General features: G+C 38.8%; 2 protein-coding genes across 5 annotated transcripts in view; one reads left to right on the top strand and one right to left on the bottom strand.

The window, feature by feature from the left end:
* Window positions 1-22612, top strand: part of LOC122629561 (cilia- and flagella-associated protein 298-like) — a 56379-nt gene that overhangs the window by 25982 nt on the left and 7785 nt on the right. The window contains exons 1-5 of one of the 4 annotated variants that reach the window (XM_043813109.1): window positions 12703-13410; window positions 15229-15588; window positions 18426-18719; window positions 18933-19126; window positions 22291-22610. The exons of 1 other annotated variant lie outside the window; for it this stretch is intronic. In XM_043813109.1, the coding sequence (XP_043669044.1) occupies window positions 15384-15588; window positions 18426-18719; window positions 18933-19126; window positions 22291-22610 (1013 nt within the window). In that variant the 5' untranslated portion in view covers window positions 12703-13410; window positions 15229-15383. Of the gene's footprint in view, window positions 1-12547; window positions 13411-15228; window positions 15589-18425; window positions 18720-18932; window positions 19127-22290; window positions 22611-22612 lie in introns of those variants that run through there. 2 more of the 4 variants (XM_043813108.1, XM_043813111.1) reach the window with 2 other exon arrangements.
* On the bottom strand, window positions 152-3909 carry LOC122629559. Its single transcript, XM_043813106.1, has 2 exons — window positions 1292-3909; window positions 152-675 (listed from the first exon to the last, which is right to left on the bottom strand). Exon 1 carries the CDS (start codon window positions 2640-2642, stop codon window positions 1302-1304), a length of 1341 nt encoding a protein of 446 aa, XP_043669041.1. The 5' UTR covers window positions 2643-3909; the 3' UTR covers window positions 152-675; window positions 1292-1301.

The raw sequence follows: 22612 nt of genomic DNA, 5'->3' as shown, positions 1-22612 counted from the left end.
TCGCGGCAAATCAATCAATCGATCGATCAATCAATCAAGAAGAAGGGGGACTCTTAAGAGCTATATACGAATACGCCGAATTTTCTTTTTCTTTTTCTTTCTTTTTTTTTCCTTTACCTTTATCCTCTTCTTGCCTCTTTAAATTTTTTCCTTTTTTTTTTTTGTTATATTTTATTTCACGATAAAAAGCTTATCTATCGTATTTCTTCGAACGATCTCCCGAACGAGTCGTGTAATAAACACTCATCGACGGTACATAAAAAAAGAGAGGCGGAGCCAACAAGAAGCCTATTTTTTTTCTTTCTTTCACTTTTTACTTTCCTTTCCTTTTTTTCGATCTCTCTCTCTCTCTCTCTCTCTCTCTCTCTCTCTTTTTCTTTCTCCTTTTTTCACTGTTTCTCTCCTTCTCGTCGCATTACAGCACGCGTGATAAGAAGCACCGTGCGCGCTTGTAGGATGCGTAAAAATGTGCTGCGGGCAGTGCGTAAAGAAGATACTGGACTTCAATTAGCTCCTTCTCCTTCTTTTTATTTATTATTTTCTTGAAAATTTTCATAAAAGTATTTTCGAGATGAGAATTTGAACCACGCGTTCCCCCCCTCCCCACACTTCAATAGTGCCCGCGCAGGGAGAATATCGACTGACGAGCCGGACTCTCCTCCAGGAGGGGAATGCCTGCGAACAAATAATTTGGAATGTTTAAAAAAAGGAAGAAAAGAAGAGAAGAAAAAAGAAAAGGAAGAGAGAGGGAAAAAAAGAAAACACATTCTATTCTATCGTCTATCTAATCGATAAAATGAATTAGCCTTTACGAGTAATCTAGATCATCCTGGCAGGTAAGAATCGATGTCGAGGACACGCGAGGATATCGATGTACATGTTACCATCAGAATAAGAACAACTTTGCTTTATGTAGAACAACTAGGTATTACATAAAATCAACTATTATTACTTTTAGGTAGAAATAATATTATTCTAATGAATATCATGCATAGGTACTCAGTTCTATACATATAATATCTAGGTATTTCTTATATTAATAATTTTAAGATAGAATAAATAATTAAAAATATTTTAATTTACGAACTAAACTAAAATATTATCTAAATTGTTTTCTCTCTCTCTCTCTCTCTCTCTCTCTCTCTCTCTCTCTCTCTTTCTCTACATACATATATATATATATATATATATATATATATATATATTGTATATATATACATAGAATACCTAGTCATTCTCTAGAATATAAAACGGTAACATATACGTTGTGTGCGCGAAAAAAAAATCTTACGTGACGGATCTCAGAGCGCCATGACGGAATCTCCTCCGCCAGCATCCCCTACGTTGCCCGAGGCGCTCTTCTCTATCGACGCTAGAGCACCTGGTGAACCTTTGAATCTCATCCTCGCGTCGTCTCCTACCACCACCGTGCGCTGACAAAAGATCAGCGTGAGACAGCTGACGATGAAGAGTATGCTCGGTAGAATAAAAGCGATCAAGAATTCTTTATAAGTCGTATCGAGATTAAAACGTGACACGACGATACCAGTGTTACCATCTGCATAATAACAAGGGAATCTAGCTCTAGCGTTGTGATCGGAACCATCCTTTCCGTATTCGTGAAGGAAATCTTTACACTCATCGCGAAGGGTGTTAACGCATCCTTCGAGATTGATAAGCAAACGACTCTCGTTAGCTATTATGAGATCTTGTTCGGGTGGAGCCACCATTCTTGTCTCGTCCAAAGGTTTTGTCGCAAATATATTTAAATACGAGAGATAAGTGAAATTGGTTAGATCGGTAAGAAGATCCTTTTCTAATACGGATCCGTTAATACAATCGACAGCCTCGACGCCAAGGGTTGAATTAAATATACCATAACACGAGGCCATCATAACGTCGCCTCGATCCTCGTGCCATATCTCTCGATTAGTCTCCACGTCTATAGCTCTTTCACATTGACTGAGATAAACCTTGTCCCCACTTAAAAGTATCATGTTCTTATTTCTAGTTGGTATATCGACGCAACGTCGGTCGCAATTGTAAGGCGTTCTTATGCGTTCGCAAGTACCTCGATTGCAATTAAAAAGACCGTCTATGTCGATACAAGTTATTTTGCCACGTCTACCGGAACACTTTAACGGCGGATCGGTATCATGAAACATACACTCGAACGCGTCGGTTATGTTTATACACGTCCCTGCTGAACAATTAAACGTACCGGTAAGATTTCGACACTCGTCTGCTATGCACTTGGACTTTTTCGCGTTTTCCTGATCTATACCGTAACAAGTCTTATTCGTTGTGTTCGTACAATTGGCGAGAAGTATAGTCGAACCGTTTCGTCGAAGATTCACGTGGATTTGTACGCAAGGACCGGACGTTTTCGATAAACACCATTCGCCGCAGCTTCCCCACTCGCAGTTGTCGGCGTTGACGGCTCGAATCGTCGTACACATTGCCGGAACCTCGCTGATACCCGATTGAAACGCTCGCGTACTCGGCATATATATCGCCACAGTTAAATAGACCAATGCGACCGACGATAAAACCGCAGTCATCTGACATATACAGATGGTACCGCAGATCCTACCGTCCTGCGGTGGTATCACTAAGTTCTCTACCGGCACTTGCTTCGGCATCGTGCCGGCTTTTTCCTCAACTTGGACGATATTTCGATGATCCTTCGATCCCCGATCTACCTCGATGGCTTACATGCTAATCTCGAACGATCGGATCGGTTTCGTTTTGTTAACGATCCTCGAACTCTCTACATTTTAATACCGTCGATTAAAACTTTGTTTAACGATCGAGCAACACCCAACGACGTTTCCTCTTTGTTCCTTCTTCTTATCTATTTCTCGAATCCTTTCAAATCCTCGATAAGTTTGTTTTTTCTTTCTTTCTTTCTTCCTTTCTTTCTTTTCTTTTCTACTTTTTCTCGGACGATCTTCTCGAACAATCCGAAATATTTCTCTCTCTTTCGACAATCGGCTGAATCATCGAGGCAAACTCTTTTCTTTTCGTCTCAACGTCTCTCTTCTATCATTCCTCGCTACTTTTTGCCCGACACAATATCGTTCCTCCCTTTAGGAAGAGTCCACCCGCGCGCGTGTCTCTGCTTTCGGCTGGTTTGCGCGGCGTCGCGTGACGTGCGCGCTCGAAAACGAAAGAATCGATCGTAGTGTCGCGCATGCGTTTCGCCGACCTGCATCGGCGCTCTCTCAGTTACCGCAGTTGACGTCACTGCTTTCTCTCTCTCTCTCTCTCTCTCTCTCTCTTTCTCTTTACGTCTCTCTCTTCCTTTTTCTATGATAGACAACGCGTCCTGTCGAGGCCACGGCATATGCAGGAGTGTCGTTCAAAGATGGCGCCAATCTCAACCAGAAATCCTTCGATAACTTCGAGGATATTCGAATCATCTTAGCCAACATTTCCTGTTTTTCTTTCTTTTTTTATTCTGTCTCGTTTCTTTTCTTTTCTTTTCTTTTCCTTTCTTTTTTTTCCCTTTTCCTCCAAGAATAAAATCCTTCGAGGGACTTCAATCGATTTAATCCAGATTAAGTTATTGCTTATTGTTGTGACTTTGTTCATCGTAAATCTTTCATTACTTATGACAGAAACTTTGCTTGACTTTTTTCTTTCTTTCTTTCTTTCTTTCTTTCTTCGAATCTCCTTTTCTGTATATGTAACGAAACTCGCAACAAAGTTGTGACACAGTTTCCTTAGCGATGTCGGTCTCAACGGTGGCTGACATAATATGACACGGACACGGTACAAAAAGGGAGAGAGAGAGATAGAGAAGGAAGAAAAAGGGTAAAAAAATAAAAAGCTCGGCGCGTTAGCACGTAATCTAGTTTATCGAGCGGCAGACTCAGACAGTGTGGCGCCTTTGCTTTATTTAACTCTCTCTCTCTCTCTCTCTATCTCTCCCTATCTCTCTCTCTCTCTCCCTATCTCTCCCTCTCTCTCTCTCTCTCTCTCTCTCTCTCTCTCTCTCTCTCTTTCTCCCTCTTTCTCTCTATCTCTTTTTCTCTTTCTCTCTCCGATATGTACCGCGTGTCTCCGCTAGCGTTTATAATTATAGTACGTGCGGCTTTTCGCATTCATTTACATCTATTTGCATTCTTTTTCTTGATACTACTCGTTAAAAAGAATTCTTGTTGAATGTTTTGTTCCTCGTCTTCATCGTTACATTTTGGACAATTTTTTCATCGAAATTATATATCAAGATGTTATAAGAAAAATCGTAAGGTTGTTCGATAAGAAGAAAAATGAAAGATCGATCGGGGTTCGTAGAAAACGTTCTTCCTTTCTTTTCTTTTTCTCTTTCTTTTCTTTTCTTTTCTTTCTTCTGCTTTTCCTTCCCTATGACATTTTTGCAACGGTCCACGAAGAAATCGTAAATACAGCGGCAGATATACTTATTCCGCAAAGGTCTTTGCGCTGAATAATTCAGAGTCAGGTGATCGATTCGCAGGTGAGAGAGAAAGAGAGAGAGAGAGAGGAAGGTGAGGTCGTACGTACCTATGCGAGTGTTCCTATTCCAAGCGACCTCGTTTGAAATTCGTTGAAAATGCATGACCGAAAGAAAGATAAAGAAAAAAAGAAAAAGAGGGAGAGAGAGAGAGAATATTTTTTTACGTCCACAAGTGTCTTCTTAAACTCATAAAAGTGAAAAGTTATTTTACGGCAAATCTTTTTCATAAATATGAAAATGTGTGGATCCAAATTGCACCCTCGTTCTTTAAATATCATACAAATTAACAAATGCATGAACAGAGATGATATGACAAAGATTGTCTAAATATTCGTATACTAATAGAGATGTTAAAATATTTATATTTTCTTTTGATTAATACACACACACGCAGACACACACATATATATGTATATGATAAACACGATATATAGTTTGTCTCTTGGATGATTATATTTCAACTTGTACTACTTGGCCGAGTATCGTCAGGCGGCATCTACTGTTTGCTATTCGAAGTTAATATCAATGAGTATTAAAAGAGCGAGCGTATGTATACACACATACGTACATATGTATATCCTTTATCGAGTAAAGTATATCTAGTAATTAACTTGTTAATACCCCGAGACGTTTATATAACGAAAGTCAACTCAACACGAGGTAAACGAAATAAGCTTATCTTGATCGACGATCTTCGCGGGAAGCCGGCCACAAGTCGAAGATTCTCAATCGACTTTCTCACCTTCTCGTTGTCGCCATCGTTATCGTCCTCGTCCTCGTCCTCGTCCTCGTTATCGTCCTCGTCCTCGTCCTCGTCCTCGTCCTCATATTTCCCTTCTTTAGCATGAATCGTAAAAAGCACGCGAACGATTTCGTGACGTTTTCGTGCTCCACGTGCCTTCGTTAAAAATAGACTCGAAGTCGTACGATCGATTGAACGACGATCCACTACCTTGCTTTCTTTTTTCTTTTTTCATTTTTTTTTCTTGTCTTTTTTCTCCTCCTTCTATTTCATTTTCGGAAACGACAACGCGTCAATTTAGATTTTACGCTCGAAGGAATTTTTTTAATTATTAATTCGAAATATATCATTCCACTCGACGGGTTTCGGACTTGTACGAATACGAAGAGAACCGGCCCGAATCGATGCGAAAAATCGCATGATTAATACGAGAAATTATTGCGACGTGCATACGTTTAATCAAAATCGTATCTTCCTTTTCTTTCCCTCCCCTCCCCTCCCCCTTATCACTCACAATATATTTACGTACACTCTGGAAACAATGTTCACGTAATGATTTTGTTAATGAGAAAAAGAAGAAGAAGAAGAAAAGAATGGAAAAAAAAGAAAAGGAGAAATGAATAAACGGGAACCACCTGTCAAACAAACCTTCCACATTGTTTACAACGAATCAGACACTATACTGTCGTTCGAAAGTCAAACGTCAGCTGCCGTCTAAGAATCTTTGCGATCTTGTACCGCGAACCAAACCGATCTTTCTAATCTTTCCTCAACATTATGACACGTTCGAAAATATAAAAATAGAGAAAGAACGATGGACGTTCAACGTGATATGTGCTAATAACGTGATAAAACAATATACTCACGTAAATGCTAATTCCTTTTTGTGGAAATGACGAAGAAGGTCCCTTCGGAAAATTCACTTTCCGCAGTCACGATGCTCTGGCCTGGGGGAAACAAATATGGCGGTGCGCGCACTGGAGCTGCGATGGCTCCACCTCGTTGTTGCCGTATCGTACCAGAAAATCAATACCCTCCGGTTAGGTTCCAACCAACGCTACAACGACAACGACAACGACGACAACGACGACAACGCAACGACACGACACGACGGCGACGGCGACGGCGACGGCGACGACGACGTCGACGACGACGACGACGACGACGACTACGACAACGAGTACAGTGACGTTGACGATGTTTCTTGTTCAATGCGTTACGGGGTGAGACTAACATTGATACAACGAAAAAGCTCTCTCTATTTCTCTCTGTCTCTCTCTCTCTTTTTCTCTCGTAAGTTTGCGCGGGCGCAACCACTTTTCTACGAAGTCTTACCAACGAGAAAATGACTAATACTTTTCTGAAACAAACGTCATTTCGTTCTCAACATTCCTTTTTTTTCTTTTTCAACCATCCCTTCCTTTCCTCATCCTCTTCCTCCCCAAAAAATTGGGATCGTTCTCTGTGCGAAATGGAAATCGGAAAATCAGTTTTTTCCTGATTGAAAAGCGTAAGAGAGTACTCGGTTGTTACTGTCTTTTATGGATAATGTCTCGAGATACACTTCTGTCGTCTCGAATTTGCGCGGCATAACTCCGATGTTTTTCTTTTTTTTTTTTTACCTCTTTCTTTCTTTCTTTCTTTCTTTTTCTTTCTCTCTTTTTTTTTTTTTTTTTGAAGAGAGAAAGAGCACGCTCCTTTTTACTCTCGGAAAAGAATAAGAGCCGAGCGGAGGAGTACAAGAGCGTAAAATCGACCGCTTGATCGAGCATTGTCTTCTTTATTATCGTTTCGCCGCCACTTCAGTCAACTTATCTCTTGTGTAATAGCTCTTTCTTTCTTTCTTTCTTTCTTTCATTCTTTCATTCTTACTTTCTTTCTTTCTTTCTTTTTCACCCTTTTCTACATTTTCCTTTTTGCTCGTTTCTTATTCCACTCGTCGTAACGATCGAATACGAATAAAAATTTGTACGACGACTTTAGTTGTTTCCTTGCAGGTATATTAGACGTCAAGTAAAGGTTAACCCTCTGCAATATTGTTAGAAAATTAATAAGATTGAAAGCGACGACGGGTTAAATGCAATCGGAAAAAGAAAGAAAGAAATAAAGAGGGAAAGAGAGAAAGGGAAGAAGAAAGAAAAAGAGAGATAACTGATTAAAGTTTTAGGTTTGCCCGAGGAAACGATACGTCTACAGGGACGTCATGAGCATGCATATTCCTCGCCATAAATAGCTAACAGTTTCCAATATTGTCAATAAGGCGACCCATCCGTTGCAACTTCCTCACCCCACTCTCCAACCCCTGGCGTTTCAATCTATTCGTACAAAAATGCATCGAAAAGCAACTTTGTCTCTCTCTTTCTCTCTTTCTCGCGTTTCGATCAAGGATAAATCAAGTTATTTTTTCTTCCTTCTTTTCTTCCTTCCTTCCTTCCTTTCTTCTTTCCTTGTTCCTTTATTTCTTTCTCTCCTTTTTCCTCAGATTATTCCTGACGACCTTCGATTATCAGACAAAAATACGTTCGGCCAAACCTGGCACGTTTTTCTTCAATAGAATCTATTATTTAATCGTACCAATTTTATCGAATCCAATTCGGCGATGAAAACTTCGGAAATTAATTAGTTCGCCGTTTCGCCTTGGAATCATTTTGACCTCTATGCGTTCGGAGGAATGCATTCGGAGATAATCCTGGCTTCCGTCCGTAGACAACGAAGGTATCACGAGTTTGCGAAAGTCAAAGAGAGTCTCGGATCGAACGCGTTATATCGAAATTGAAACGAGAATGGCAGTAGTTGTAGCGGAGCAGATTAAACTCGTTTTTGTTCTCTGAGTGGAAACGAACGATACGAACGTTAGGTGAATATTAGAAATTGTCTAATCGATCGAGTAATTAACGAATTCAAAACAAAATTGAAAAATTTTTCATTAATGCATTAAAAATAATGAAATTTATGTATAAATTCATGGAAACGATAACGATAGCGTAGTTGGCGCAACATGCGAGTAATTTTGCTCGATTATTCTCGGAATAATTAAAGTTGAAATTCAGCCTTGTCATTTGCACGCGACGCGTTTGTTGAAAAGAGAGATACAGAGAGAAAGAGAGAGAAAGAGAGAGATATAAAGATAAACATAGAAGAAGCTAAAGGATCATCGATAAATTCAGTGGGGAACCTCGACGAGAAAGGAAAGCATTTGGCCCACATTTCAGTTCATTGGCTCCAAGCCAATTTCACTCTGGTGTCGGCTCGTCAGGGAACAACCCCTTTCCAAAAGGAAAACCGACTGAATTTCTAAGGTCAACCCTGTCCCAGGGCATTGTGACTACTTTCGTCGTGGTACTCCAGCGACGTAAAACGATCCCTCAATGCTTTTCGCCCTTTGATTTTACCTAACTTCCTAACTCTCGTTTGTCTTCAAAGAAATAGCTCAAAAGTGGACAACAACGCAGACCACTGTAAACGGGAAGAAAAATACTTGTTCCTTGTATTCCCAAGGAATTCGTTTCTCGTTGCTGATAGTAACGATTCGATTTCATTATCGAAAGCTTTTCGAAGATAGAGGAATGCTTTTTAAAGAAATTAATCGGATGTATAGGTACTTACTTGGTTATTGATTTGCTAACCTTCTCTCGACTTGTTTACGATCCCATTATCCATATCTATTTCTTTTTCCTTCGCGAAGAGCTCTCGATGATGATGCAGTTCGAAGAATAAGTTTTCGATACTGGGATACCCTATTGCAGTAGTAGTAACACTGGTGTTGTAACAGTAGTAATAGTAGTATAACAGTAGTAATAGTAGTAGATGCAAGCGTATCTACTACTACTATTAGTACACGAAGAAACTACGAAAGCTTTCCGTTTAACGTAAAATACGAAATCTTTTCTGGAAATCGTTAATAATCTTGATTGGACATTACTTTCGTTCGTTCGAAAGCATCGAAATATATAAAGAGATACCGAGGAGTATCGATTAATATTGTACGCATATATATACATATATATATATATATATATATATATATATACATAACAGTTGCATATATGTATAAATATAGATATACATATAACGTACGTATATAACTCGTTACTTTCGATAATATCGTCATAATATTTTTCAATGCGAACGTTAGGAAAGACCGATCGATATACTTACTCGTTTCTCGTTGAAAATTGAAAAACGTATAAAAAGCTCGATCTGCGTCGAGTTTGTAAAACTTTATTGAACCCTGCAAAGCTTAAGGCGAGAGACACCAATATCGTAGACATTTTTTTCGTCGGCTCATTGCCGAGAAAAGGGATCGAGAAGGTAAAGGAAGGGAAAAAGAAGAAGGAGGAGGATGAGAAAGTGGATGAGAGAAGGAGGATGAGGAAGAGGAGGATAAGGAGGATAGTCCGAATGCCCAAGGGGTAACACGATGCTCCATAATAACGACCTCTTCTCTTTTTCCCTTTCCGCAATTCTCACGAAACAATCGACCTGTATAAAACAGATTTTTTTTTTAACAATCTTTGAGAGAGAAAGAAAGAAAAAAAAGAAAAGGAAAAACCTCAACGAATAATCCGTTTTTCTTTCGGTATCTTCTTTCGTATCGATCCTTCCGTTTTAACTCATTTGTCGTGATAACATATTTTTTTTCTTTCTTCCTTTAAGTAACCCACATCAACGATAAACGTATTAACGATTAAAAGTTTCACAATAAAAAAAAAAGAAAAGTTGTTACTTCTCTATAAAGCATCGACATATCGTAATAACATCGAATATCGGGCTGTTCACGCGTCAATGTTATCGATGATCGACGCTATATGTTTCCAAGTGTCCGGTGTTAACCCATCAGCGCTTGAAACGTCGTAAATATCTGTATAAATAGCAAAATCAAATATTACCGTTCGAAGAAATTTCTATTCGTTTTTTATCTTTTTTTTTTTTTCTTTTTGAATAATTTCTCTTTAGATTCGGTAAGTTAACAAGGAAAAGTAAATAAGCGTTATAGCGTTGGGAAGTATCTGAGATATCTTTAAGAACGTTTATCAGGAAAAATAAAAAAGTGCTTTTCGCGGAATACATTTCATTTTAGAACAATGATTTTGATATTCTCGAAAATTAGTCAAATATAGTTTACTTTGAATTCGTCAAAAGTCGGGTTAAAGGAAGGAAGGATCATGATAGGGTGTTTTAATTATTATGTTGCACCAACTGTGGCTTGTTCTATAGATTTATTTTAATCGATCTTCCAATGCTCTATTGTTCGACTTGAAGAGAAAAAGAGAGAGAGAGAGAGAGAGAGAGAGAGAGAGAGAGAGAAAGAAAGGCTTTAGTGACTACCCACTTCATATTCGAGTGTTAACGAAAGCAGAGAACACTTGGTCGTACAGGCCGACGTTGAAAGCACTGTATCTTTCGATCGATTGACAAAAGCTCACCGAAAGCTCGCGAGAAAACACGTGTTAAGTTCTCTCGTCTTAACAAAACAACTACTTACTTACTTGGACGATCCTTAGTAAGCAAATATCGGCATTACCTAACTAGCCTTTTTATTTATTTTCTGCTTCTTTTTTTTCTTAACTCCTTCTCACTTATATTTTAGTTTTTTTTAACTCCTCTCATATATCTCACGTTAAGTTAGAGATCCTTAGATTACATCCTTTTTTTTTGTATTTTCTTTTTGTTTCTTCTTTTCGATATCCTCTACTCTCAGTGTAAATTCTTCGAGAGACACGCGATGAACACGCGATATCACGATGACGTATCGATTTATCGGCTTCACGGAAGAAATTAGGAATGAGAGGAAGAATAAAGAAAAGGGAGGAAACGAAGGAGAAAACACTCTTCGAAGCGGCGTCTCCCAGAGCTTTGTAATCGAGTTTGATGATCGCGAAACGAGAGCTTTATCCCCTTTACTTCCTATCCCTTCTCCAACCCCCTTTCTCTCTCTCTCTCTCTCTCTCTCTCTCTCTCCATCCTCCTTTCCCACTTACCTCTTTTACTTCTCGTTCATATTTCGTTCTACTTTTAACTCGCAGTCTCGTATCGCGACCATAATGGAAAGCGTGCTTAACATCGAACTAAACTTCTACTTCAATGTTTGTCCTTTTTAATGGCATTTGCACTATCTTTAACATGTTTCCATCGTTGACTGACTTATTGATTGACAGGACCCGATGCGGGAAACTGCATCGAACATGAATGAGAATATTCATTGAGATACGAAAGGGACAAGCGCGAAATATAACAGCCGATAATTGCATTTTCGTATGGTCCGTGGGATTAAAAAAAAAATTTCTGCGTTATTAATTTCAGGGTAATTTAATTTTCATTAATCTTCGAGTTCCTTCAGTTAGATCATTCGTATTAACATTCATGATATTCATGTTAACAGATATTCGTGTTAACAGTTGTTGTTATTAATTATTTTAATGACACTTGTGCGCATGTGAAGAAATTGATTACAGATATATTAAATATATTTTACATATCAATTTATTTCTCTCTCTCTCTCTCTCTCTCTCTCTCTTTTTCTCTTTCTCTTTCTCTTCGTATTTAATAGATTTCCAATATTACATATAATACATATTGAATATATATACTTCTCCTGTATGAATCCGTTCGATATTTCCTGAGCGATTTCAAAAGGATTCAAGAACGTACATCGTTGTAGAGAAATGAAGATAAAGAAAAACGAAAAAGAAAGAGAAAGGCAGGAAGAAAAAAAAAAGAAAGAGAAAGAGAGAGAGATAGAGAGAAAGCAAGGTACAATCGATTTAAACGAATAGAGGAAATCGTATCTCGAACCGATCGATAAAACGTTCTCGCTCTCATAAATCAAATTGTCATTGAAATCCTTTGGCGACTTTCCAAGAATGACCATTGGAGTATATCACTTGGTATTTCTATACATCTCGGACTCAAGACGATACATTGAGATCGATTGTGATTGCAGAAAGATTCTTTTTCTTCCTCTTCGAAAAAGAGAAAGAGAAAGAGAGAGGTATACGAGACTAACATATTCGACGAAAGGAAAAACAAAGTTATTTAGCGTCGAAATAACAGAGGGAGAGTGTTTTCGTGTAAAAATGTTGTTCTGAATGAGTTTTTACAAATCGATTTATTTAAAAAGAAAGGGCCGTAGAAGGAGAAGGAAGAGGAAGAGGAGAAGGAGAAGAAAGAGAAGGGGAAGGAGGAGGAAGAGGAACGTGTCGTTAGGAAATACGACATCGGGGTAGGTAAGGAAGAAAGAAAGAGAGAGAGAGAGAGAGAGAGAGAGAACGAGATAAAGAAAATAAAAGGGGATGGAAAGGGGAAACTTAAGAGGAAAAAAAAAAGAAAGAGGAGCTAGGAAGAGGAAGCTTACACGCGGGTGCTTCTGAGGTGGGAGTTTTCTGGTGATGGTGATGATGTTGGTGTTGGTGGTGCTGGTGCTGGTACTGGTACTGGTGATGTGCTGGTGGTGGTTGGTGGTGGTTGGTGGTGGTGGCGGCGGTCGATGCCACCAGATGCCGTCGTGGCGCCAGTGTCGGCAGAAAATAAGCTCGCCCAAAGGTACCCTCGACTGCAGTAGCCCGGCATCCGTCGGCGCCGCGGCCAGGGTTTCGGAAAAGCACAAAAGCGGTGTGCTTTTATTACGTCCGTTCGTTCGCGAGCTCGCGAGCATTGCGTCGGTACGAGATCCGACGCGTCGATCTCTTATTTAATCAAACGACGAATATCACTTTTGAGAAAGATAAATAAGTATATATATATATATATATATATATATATATACATTGATAGAGAAAGGATAGAGATATATAGATGGAAGGGTGAGACCACGAAGAAGGATAGAGGATAAAGAAAGTCCGTTTGACATGAGGATTGTCTCGAGGAAGTAACCCCCTTGTTAATTAATCAAACGGTTAATTAATCGAAGCGAGACATAGACGGACAAATGCTCACCGTGGATAGTAGTATCGCGTAGTGAAGAGAGGAGAAGCCGGGTGGACGAGAGAAAGAGGGTTGGACGCGCGAGGGCAGCCCAGGAGGGAGAAAGAGAAAGAGAGAAGGAGAGAGAGAGAGAGAGAGAGAGAGAGAGAGAGAGAGAGAGAGAAGGAAGAGAAAGAAAGAGAGAAAAAGAGAACACAGGATGCGGGGGCACAGGAAGAGGGCGCCAAGCCCCGTCGATTTCTCTTCTTCTTCTTCTTCATAGGGGGTACCGTTTTCTCCAAGAAATAAAAAAAACAAATAAAAAATAAAAAAATTAAGAAAGAAAAAATAATAAAGAAAAGAGAGAGAAACGAATTAAAAGAAGAAAGGAATAGCTCTCGAGCTTTTACCTTCTACTTTCGACCTACCTCGATACAACGTCGTCTCGTCTCGTCTCGTCTTGTCTCGTCTCGTCTCTTAACGTATCATTTCGCGTCTCGTTGTCCTGGGAAAAGCGAATATTTCTCTTCGTTCGAATTTTACGATACCCGCTACTAATTCGGATCCTTTGAAATAAAAAGATATTTTTAGAGACGATTGGGAATCTTCGATTCCCTTTCATTTACGATGCTACGCACACGCTCTTTCCTTTTCGAGTTTATTACATTTTATCGACCTGTGTTATCGAAACGTATGTTCACTTTAATACGAGTTTCCTTTCGTATGTTTCAGAAAGAAATCGTTTCCTAGCTCATCGATTTTTACCATTTTTCCCTTTTAAATAATTCAAGTTGTGGTGGTAATGTCGAGCAAGTAACGTTTAAACTCTTTCCTCGTTATTTTCGTTCCGTTTTGATATTAAATTAGAAACGTTTTGGTCGTTACGTACATGTACATGTATATGTATATATGTATATACATTTGTACATACGTAACGATAGTAGCGAAAGCGTGCTCGGCGTGCTCCACTTTCGAGTCCGACGAACGCGTTGACACGCTCGATCGAGCGTAATTAATTAGTCGTGGCTTCGCGTATCCCCGAATCGGCCGGGACGAATTCGTTTCTTCGTTAGGAGGCAATGGATAAAGAAAAAAAAATAAAAAGTAACGAGGATCCGAGGAAGGAAAGACTTGACCCCGAAAATGAAACGATAAACGACGAGCTTAACACGCCAATCAAGGAAATCTTGAATATTTCCTTCCCGCGTTGGTCGTATATAATCTGTTCAAATATAATCCTGATTTTTTTTTAGAAGTATCTAATCAATAAAAGTTCCGTCGTGACTCGATCTACGTCGTTTAACTCGTCAAAAGCTCGAAGGAACATTGAGAAACACGAGATCAAGACGATCCTATTAAATTGCTTTTGTTTCACGTGTCCCTTTTTATTTCACGTTTCCTTTTTTTTCTGATTTTTCAAAAGAGAAAGAGCACAAGATTTCTTTCGGTAACAAAGAAAGAATTTGAAATATGGGGCAGTAAAGTAGAGACCTTAAAGGCGATCTGTAAACTCAAACTATATGGAGAGCTCGCGGAACATCGCTTTATTAGATACTGCATATCTCTGTCTATTTCCATCTATAGCTTGTTTACCAAATATCAATATTCACTCGTTTATACATATGTACATATACTTATAAGAAAAAAAAAAAGGAACGATAAAAGGTTCAACGATATCGTAAGATTCGAACATTGGAAAATGATGTATATCTCGATACAAAGGAATACAATTAATCGGTCGAATTGATCGATCGATCTTGATGCATAACTTATTTGCCAAATTCTTGTCGTCAGTGTCGATAACATCAAAAATAAAATAAAATAAAAATAAAACGACAAAAATTTATTAGAACAAAGAAACAACAACAACAACAACAACAACAACAAAATATCTATATATATAATAAAACAAAATAAATTCAAAGAAAAACGTATCCCTTTTGGAAGAAAGGTCGAAAGTACGATAGGATATCGACTCGAGAAATTTTCGAGATAACGGAGCATCTCGTTTATCTATATATCTATATATATATATATATATATATACATAAATACACATATATATATATCTATATACGTTTAAAAAAAAATAAAAAAAAAGAAGAAATAAGAAAGAAAACGATCCCGTCCAAACGCAGATCTTCTGCTTCGCCTCTTCGACGTCTTGTGTAACGGCGGAGCTGAATACAACGAGTCGAGGACGACGAGGAAGAAAAGGAGTCTCCTTACCGAAACGAGCACTGCCGTTTGTTCTCCGACATGGCGGACGAAAAGGAGAAGCAGACGTTCCTGCAGAAATTGCTGTTCTACACGACCGCGTTCTTCATCCTCCTCAGCACCTTCAGCCTCTTCGCCTTCCTCTTCTTGGTCCCCTTCGTCATCGACCCCGCCTTCACCACCATCTTCATGCAGTTCGACACTCGGCCCGCCGAGTGTGTCACCATCGACGTTGAGTCCAGGAGAGGTGAAACATTCGATCTTCTTCCCTCTCTTTCTCACCCACCCCTCTCTCTCTCTTTCTCTTTTTCTCTCTCACTTTCTCTCCATCACTCATTCTCATTTTTCTTTCTAACCTTCCAAAATCGAGTTAGTTGTCCCCTTGTATCGTTCGTTCTGTCGTTGTTGTTTTCCTCTTTCGTTGCATGTATTCTGGATTTCCTGTGTTTCTTAGAGGATAAAGGAAAAGAAAATATATATATATATATACGAAGGACTTTGTTCTGTGAATAAATCATTTTTTAACGGATCTTTAAAGTTCTTGGAATAATTTCTCTTGTATTTCACGTATTGATGTTAAATATCTCTTTGTTTGAAAAACAAAGAAAAAAAAAGAACGGTGATTAAAACTTTTATAGCAAGATTGATTGACAAGGAAATCGTCGATAATAAATTTAAAATAAGAGATTTTTATTTCATAGTTTCAGAAAGTATGTTACAAATGTTACCAACAACGATTTAATCGGTACGTTTAACTTCAAGCACAGTTTTGAAAAGAAATGATATTACGTATGGAAATGTAAGTCACATAAATATTCTCGAAGTATACATTTCGTTTTATCTCAGTTCGTCGAGTTAACCATAAGAATTATTTCAAGCACATTCTATTACATTGGTTAGTATACCTACTTGCTGTCACTTAATCGCTTTTTTATGCGAAGCTGAGCAAACTTGATATATATTTTTCAATGTCGATGACGTTAATCTGTTAAAAGGCACATGATTTTAAATGATTAAAAATCAATGAATTAACATTTTTTATTTTTAATTTCGTTTTTAATGAACAAAGCCCTTCATAAATATTGCTCCGTTTGATGTAATATTAATCGTTCGTATTAAACATCGAGTGCTTTGTTCCATGCTTTAATAAAGACAAAAGCGTGATTATACGTTCATTCTACGTATATCAAATCACGTAATTGTTTCGTGCATGGTAAAAACATTACTTTTTAGATAAATACAAAGATCTTTGTCGTTAGAAATGGTCGTACGAAGGGGTTAACTCGTTATTATTATATTCGATTCGTTTACCAACGTTAATGATCGTCTTCTTTGTAGAAAAATTTCTATTCGATTTTATCGAGGCACGTCTAGATCGAACAAAGGATGAACAATGAATTTTTTGAACGAAGAATTTTTTTTTAGAAAGAAGAAATTGAACAGAAAAATGTCGAAGGAATTTCTTTCCAAATAAACGTTTTACAAAAACGTTTGACTCGATTCTTTAGTAGTCTAGCCGTGCCTTTATATTTTCTAAGTATCTTCGTTTTTCTCGTACATACACGAGCTTGAATTAATGGAACACGAACACGTGTGCATGTGATAGCATCGAATATTCCACGATTCGTCTTCTTCTCTGTATTATTTGTTAGTGGATGTGCCGTGTATATGTAGTTATATATGTTTACGTATGTATGTCTCGTGCAATTCTGAGATACTTCCGGAATACATGAAAAGTCCCTATCTCTTTATCTCTGTACTCTCTATATATATACACATATATATATATATATATATATATATATATAAATATATATCTCTCTCCTTTCTTGGTTGAATTTTCGTTTGAAAAAAGTTTAACGAACGAACAAACTCGTACCGCACAAGCTTGCGCGCGATTTTCTTTGCTGTCAGGGTTCTCCGCCACTTGTGCCAAGCTTGTTAGCACGGATCAAAGAATCTACCGCCATCACTACAATCGTAGAAACGTTTTATAATGATAGAATAAAACCTCAACGTTTTTTTTTCGTTTTTTCTTTAATGGAATCTTTTCAACGCTTTCTTTTTCTTTTCTTCCTCTTCTTCTTCTTCTTCTTCTTTTTTCTGCGTTAATAAGACCGATATCGATAATAAAGAATTAATTGTTTAGAATGAGAGAGATAGAGAAATGAAAGGAAAGAGAGAGAGAGAGAGAGGGAGGGAGAGAAAGAGAGAGAGTCTTTAAATGATAGGAGTTAAGATTGACGCAACTAGTGTCTTTTTACTCGTGATATCCAAGCTGGTCTCGAACGATCCGTACACTTATTCGTGCCCCGCGGTACTTTTTCGCTCTTTCGTCAACCCTCATTCTAACACACTTGACTCCACTTTTGAACGTCATCGTACATAGGGCGGAGGGTGGGAAGAAGGTGGTTGGTTATAGTACGATCGAGTACTCGACTTTTTTGCTACTCGATGTCTAGACACCTCGACGTATATGTTAGGCACCTTCGGAGAACGTCGATAAGCAACTTAAGATCTCGGGGTCTCATTAAAGTGAATGATTGGTATTAGAGTATATGGTAGATGATCGTGTCAGTTTTTATGATCTATCATCATTCGTTCATCCTCGTGATTTTCACTTCGTGAAAGAATATTCGATTGAAACGTAATTATTCGTATTCCTTCCGCAGTCTTCTTATTCGAATAAAATGATCAAGCTGATAGTTTCAACGAATAGATCGTAACGAAGGATATCTATAGTCAGATATAATTCCCATCTAAATGACGATAATCTCGTTCGTGTGCACGTTTCTTATATATTTCTTACAATTCGTATTATCTACGTAGGTATTTAATGTCTTCGTCGTTATCCTCGAGGTTACACGATGCTTCATCGTTCAATCTCTCAATTCGTCACAGTTAAAAATAATTATTAGGTATTGAGAATAGATATATCGATCGTTTTTCGGATCGTCGATCATTCCTCCGATCGTTTTTCGTCTCTCGATGTTATTTTGGCTAATTCGTTCGAGTTAGTATCGAAGCTACGAGTGGCCTCGCGACGTTTTTATTCCATGAACGTACGTTGATCGTTGAGTCCAGGTACGAGCAACTGCTCATGGACATCCTGTAGAGAGGGTTGCACCAAGGAGTTGTATGATTGCACGCAAATACGCGTCAACTACAAGCTACCAATTAATACATCCTCCGAGGATGAGGCTGGACCAGTTGAGGGAGGCAGAGCGGTAGGAGGTGTCGAGGACGACGAAGAAAGTATGAGGTTAAAGAAACCGCGTTATGAGCGGGCCCTCAGAGACTACGATTACATCGAAGATCTCGACGACGAAGATTTCGCCGAGGATGACGATGCAGGACTGCCGAAACCCTTCCCTACAGGTACAAACCTGGACCCGGTGTCCTTCGTTCGTCTCAAATTCATCTCATTCTCTTTCTCTCTCTCTCTCTCTTGAACAAACAAATCATCATTTGAAACTCACGAGAGAACGAAGGACAACCGTTAGGACACAACTCTTTCGGAAGCCCTTTACTTAACATCTCTCAGCAGCCGAGTAAGATCGTTGCTCGGCGATAACGAAACGAAGTTCGCAGGTCTCATGGGCAACGACTCCGAGTGGTACTTCACTGGGGCCAAGCTGTTCCCGAACGTAAAAGGCTGTGGATACCCTCCAGTGCTGAATTGCAGTATTTTCTACCAGCAGTATGCCAACATAGGGCATAACTTTAGCTGTTACTACTCCAAAGTGGATCCCGGAATAGTCATCAGCGAACTCGACATGTGGCAGGTCTCTCCACGCTTTCGCATTCTCATTTAACGTTTGTGTCTTTTTTCCGTATCTAGCCCCACTCTTTTCACCCTGAACACTCACCCGTAGCTTGTTCCCTTTCTCTAATTTTTCTACCCAAGTTTCCAATTTTATTCTCCTTTTTCTAGCCTGTGCGTGCACGTACGTATGGTTGATGTGATCCACGTGAAAGAAAATGAGGTCGCTTTGTTTGTCGCACAGAAAACGATCGAACGCGACGACCTCGACGGGTTAGGTTACATGGTAACACACGTGAACGTATTACTTGCGTATTTCGATCCTTATCCTCACCTTTGCCTCAGTTTTACCTCAAAAACTTTCTTCGGGGGTTATATACGTACTACTGGTCGGTCGGTCCGTCGGTCGGTCTACCTATGTAAGCTGACAGTCGGGATTATCGTTGACTCGTACTACTGCAATTTCAAAGAAAAACCTCAAGAAACAAACAAGGACGTGCCGTTTTATCGATACCTCGATAAATCCTATTACCACGAAAATGATATTCGACGAACGAGATTCGTATTAAAAAAAAAAAAAAAAAAGAAAAAAGAAAACAAAAAGGAAGAAGACAAAAGTGATCAAAAATATCGAGTTGACTTTTTCAGTCGACTCAAATATATTAAGCTAGTAACCCCGTCGACTCATGCGACTTATTCTTTCTTATTCCAATTAACGCACACATACAAACATTTTTACATAGCATACGTACGTACGTACGTACGTATGTCTGCAATATACAGACCGCAAGAGTTACACGTGGTGCAACTCTTACAGGAGTTCAACGTTGGAAGGAACGACGGCCTTTTGAGAATCGATATACTGCAGGTGCCTATTCAGGTTTCCTATTCATGTTACCGTTATGCAGCTCGAAGTGTCTCACTCGACAGTTTCTCAAATGCTTACGGTCGTTCCTATTAACGTAGATTTACGTCGCCGCTAATTAGGACATGGAAAATCTTCCGTCTCTCTCTCTCTCTCTCTCCCTCTCTCTCTCTCTCTCTCTCTATCTATCTATCTCTTAATAACCAAGTCTGAATTCGTCTTAAGTTCGTTCGTTCATCGTTGAGAGAAGAACGTAAAAGAGAGAAAGGGAAGAAAAAAAAAAAAAGAGCGAAATTCTTTACTACCTTCTAATTATTTTTTTTCCTACCTATCTCCTCTCGTTCAACGAAACGTTTAAACATACTACTTTTCTTTCCCATTCGATATGAATTTATATAATAAAAGAGGAAACGGGATAATTTTTATTTTACGTTCCTTCTTCTTCTTCTTCTTGTTCTTTTCCTTTTTTCTGTTTTTTTTTTTATTCAAGGCACATCGAGCATTCAATAGATTGAAATCTGATATGTTAATAATTAAACGAACATTGTTTGTGATCCGTAAAAAAAGGAGGAGAAGAGTGAGAAAGAAAACGAAAAAAGAATAAAAGAGAAAAGAGGGAAAGGAAAAAAGAAGAAAGATATTATCGGTAAATTGTTATTTGTACGTATCTCGGTCGTAGATAGAAAGTATAGGTATTAACTCTGTTCTACTTCGTGACAACTCATGTCAGGGAAAACTGAAGAAAGAGACAGAGAAGGAATGGAAAACGGAAAGAGAAATTATTCGACGGTGTTCCGTAGAAAAATATCTCTCGATCGTAAAAGGGGAAAAGTCTCGAGAGTGCTCTGGTAAAAATGAAATTTCAGAGAGGATGCTGAGAGAAAGAGAGAGAGAGAGAAAGAAAGAAAGTAGGAAAGAAGAAAAAGAAGGAAGAAAAGAAAGAAAAAAGGAATGAAGAAAAAGAAAGAAGATAGATATACGTAGAAACTTATGTATTCGTATGATCTATGCATACATATATACATACAAACACACACACATATATATATATACACATTCACTTACATATATGTATGTATGCAAAGTATAATCGGTCGTCGGACGCGGACGATTCGACTCAGCGTTTGTAAGCGAAGGTCTTTGAAAAGCGTAAAACAGTCGCGACGACATAATGCTTGCGCACATTTCGCGAGAGAAAGCGATTTTCCTCGCACTCTTCTCGCATACGTTGTAGGCGTATAAACGTTCACGTAAGAGTGAGAGAGAGAAGGGAGAAAAAGACAGAGAGAGAGAGAGAGAGAGAGAGAAAGAAAGCATAGTGGGATTCCGATTACGTCGACGTGAAACGTAACTACGACTCTACGACATAGTACAGTACGAATACAATGCATTCTCGAAGAAACGAATGGCCTGACTTTCGTCTCTCATGAAATGGGATGGGATGGATCGGAAAATAGGGAACGGACGAAATTTTTACGAAATTTCTTATAAACTTTTCAATTTCGCTTTTTCGCTTAAGGAAAAATAACATCGAGAATAAAGATATTTTCGGTAGGAATCGCAGAGATGCAATATATTATATATTTCGTTCGTGCAGTGGTACGAGCACGAAATATCTCCGACATTTCCTTTTCTATCGTTTTCAATCTATACAATGATCCCCTTCTCCACGTCCACCCCCCACCCGCACCCTCCTATCGTCCGCGCAAACGTTTTCATATTTATTTTATGACCTTTATCTTTGTGCCGATCTATCTGTTTCATGTTCGCGAAAAGTAAAGAAAAAGAAAAAGGAAAACAAAAAAGATACTAAAAAAATGCGGGAAGGTATCGACGCAGTAGTACGAGCATGAAATAACTCCGACATCTCCATCCATCCAAATGTTTCGTTTCGTTTCGTCTCGTTTCGTTTCATTTTCGTTTTCGTTTTCGTTTCGTTTCGTTCGCCTAACATATTTGTCGCATTTTATTCACGACAATCGATTATACATACGTCCGTTTGACAAAAAAAGATATTTTGCGAAGTGTAGTAAAAAATGGTGAGTCTATTTCTTCTTCCTTTTTTTTTTTTTTGTTCTTTTTCAATTACAACCCAATTACAGTCGGTACAAAATAACTCCGACAATTTCTTATATTCGATTAAACGCCTGTTCTCATTTTTCGTTCATACGTTCATACATATTAAAAGAATAACGTTGAATAAGCGTTTTATCCGTGTTATTCGTAAACTAAGAAACGATAAAAGAAAAGAAAAGAAACAAATTAAAGAAAATATGAGAAAGGATCAAGCTGACAGTCCCTGCGCAAAATGCATTCTCTAGGTGTATATGAACCTGGTGTACGCGATGGCAATTCCGATACCGTCTTTCATAATCTCGGTGATATACCTCACCATCGCCTACTTCAAGATCTACAACGAAGACGAGGAGGCCCTCGTTGGCGGGGAGGAAGGAGAGGAGGGCGCCGAGGGCGATGGAAGCAACGGTACGCCTCTGCCGCCCACGAGCGGTGCCCTTACGCCTGGAAGCGAAGCTTTTAGGGAGGACCTGGCGAGTTTCGGTCATCAGCTCAAGGTCGCGATGGCTGATGACATCAGTAGGGAGAGCCTCGATGGCATACCCAACTCGATCTCGGTTCAGGGGT

Source organism: Vespula pensylvanica, chromosome 5, assembly GCF_014466175.1.
Source record: "Vespula pensylvanica isolate Volc-1 chromosome 5, ASM1446617v1, whole genome shotgun sequence".
Lineage (NCBI taxonomy): Eukaryota > Metazoa > Arthropoda > Insecta > Hymenoptera > Vespidae > Vespula > Vespula pensylvanica.
This window is presented reverse-complemented; position numbering and strand designations above follow the sequence as displayed.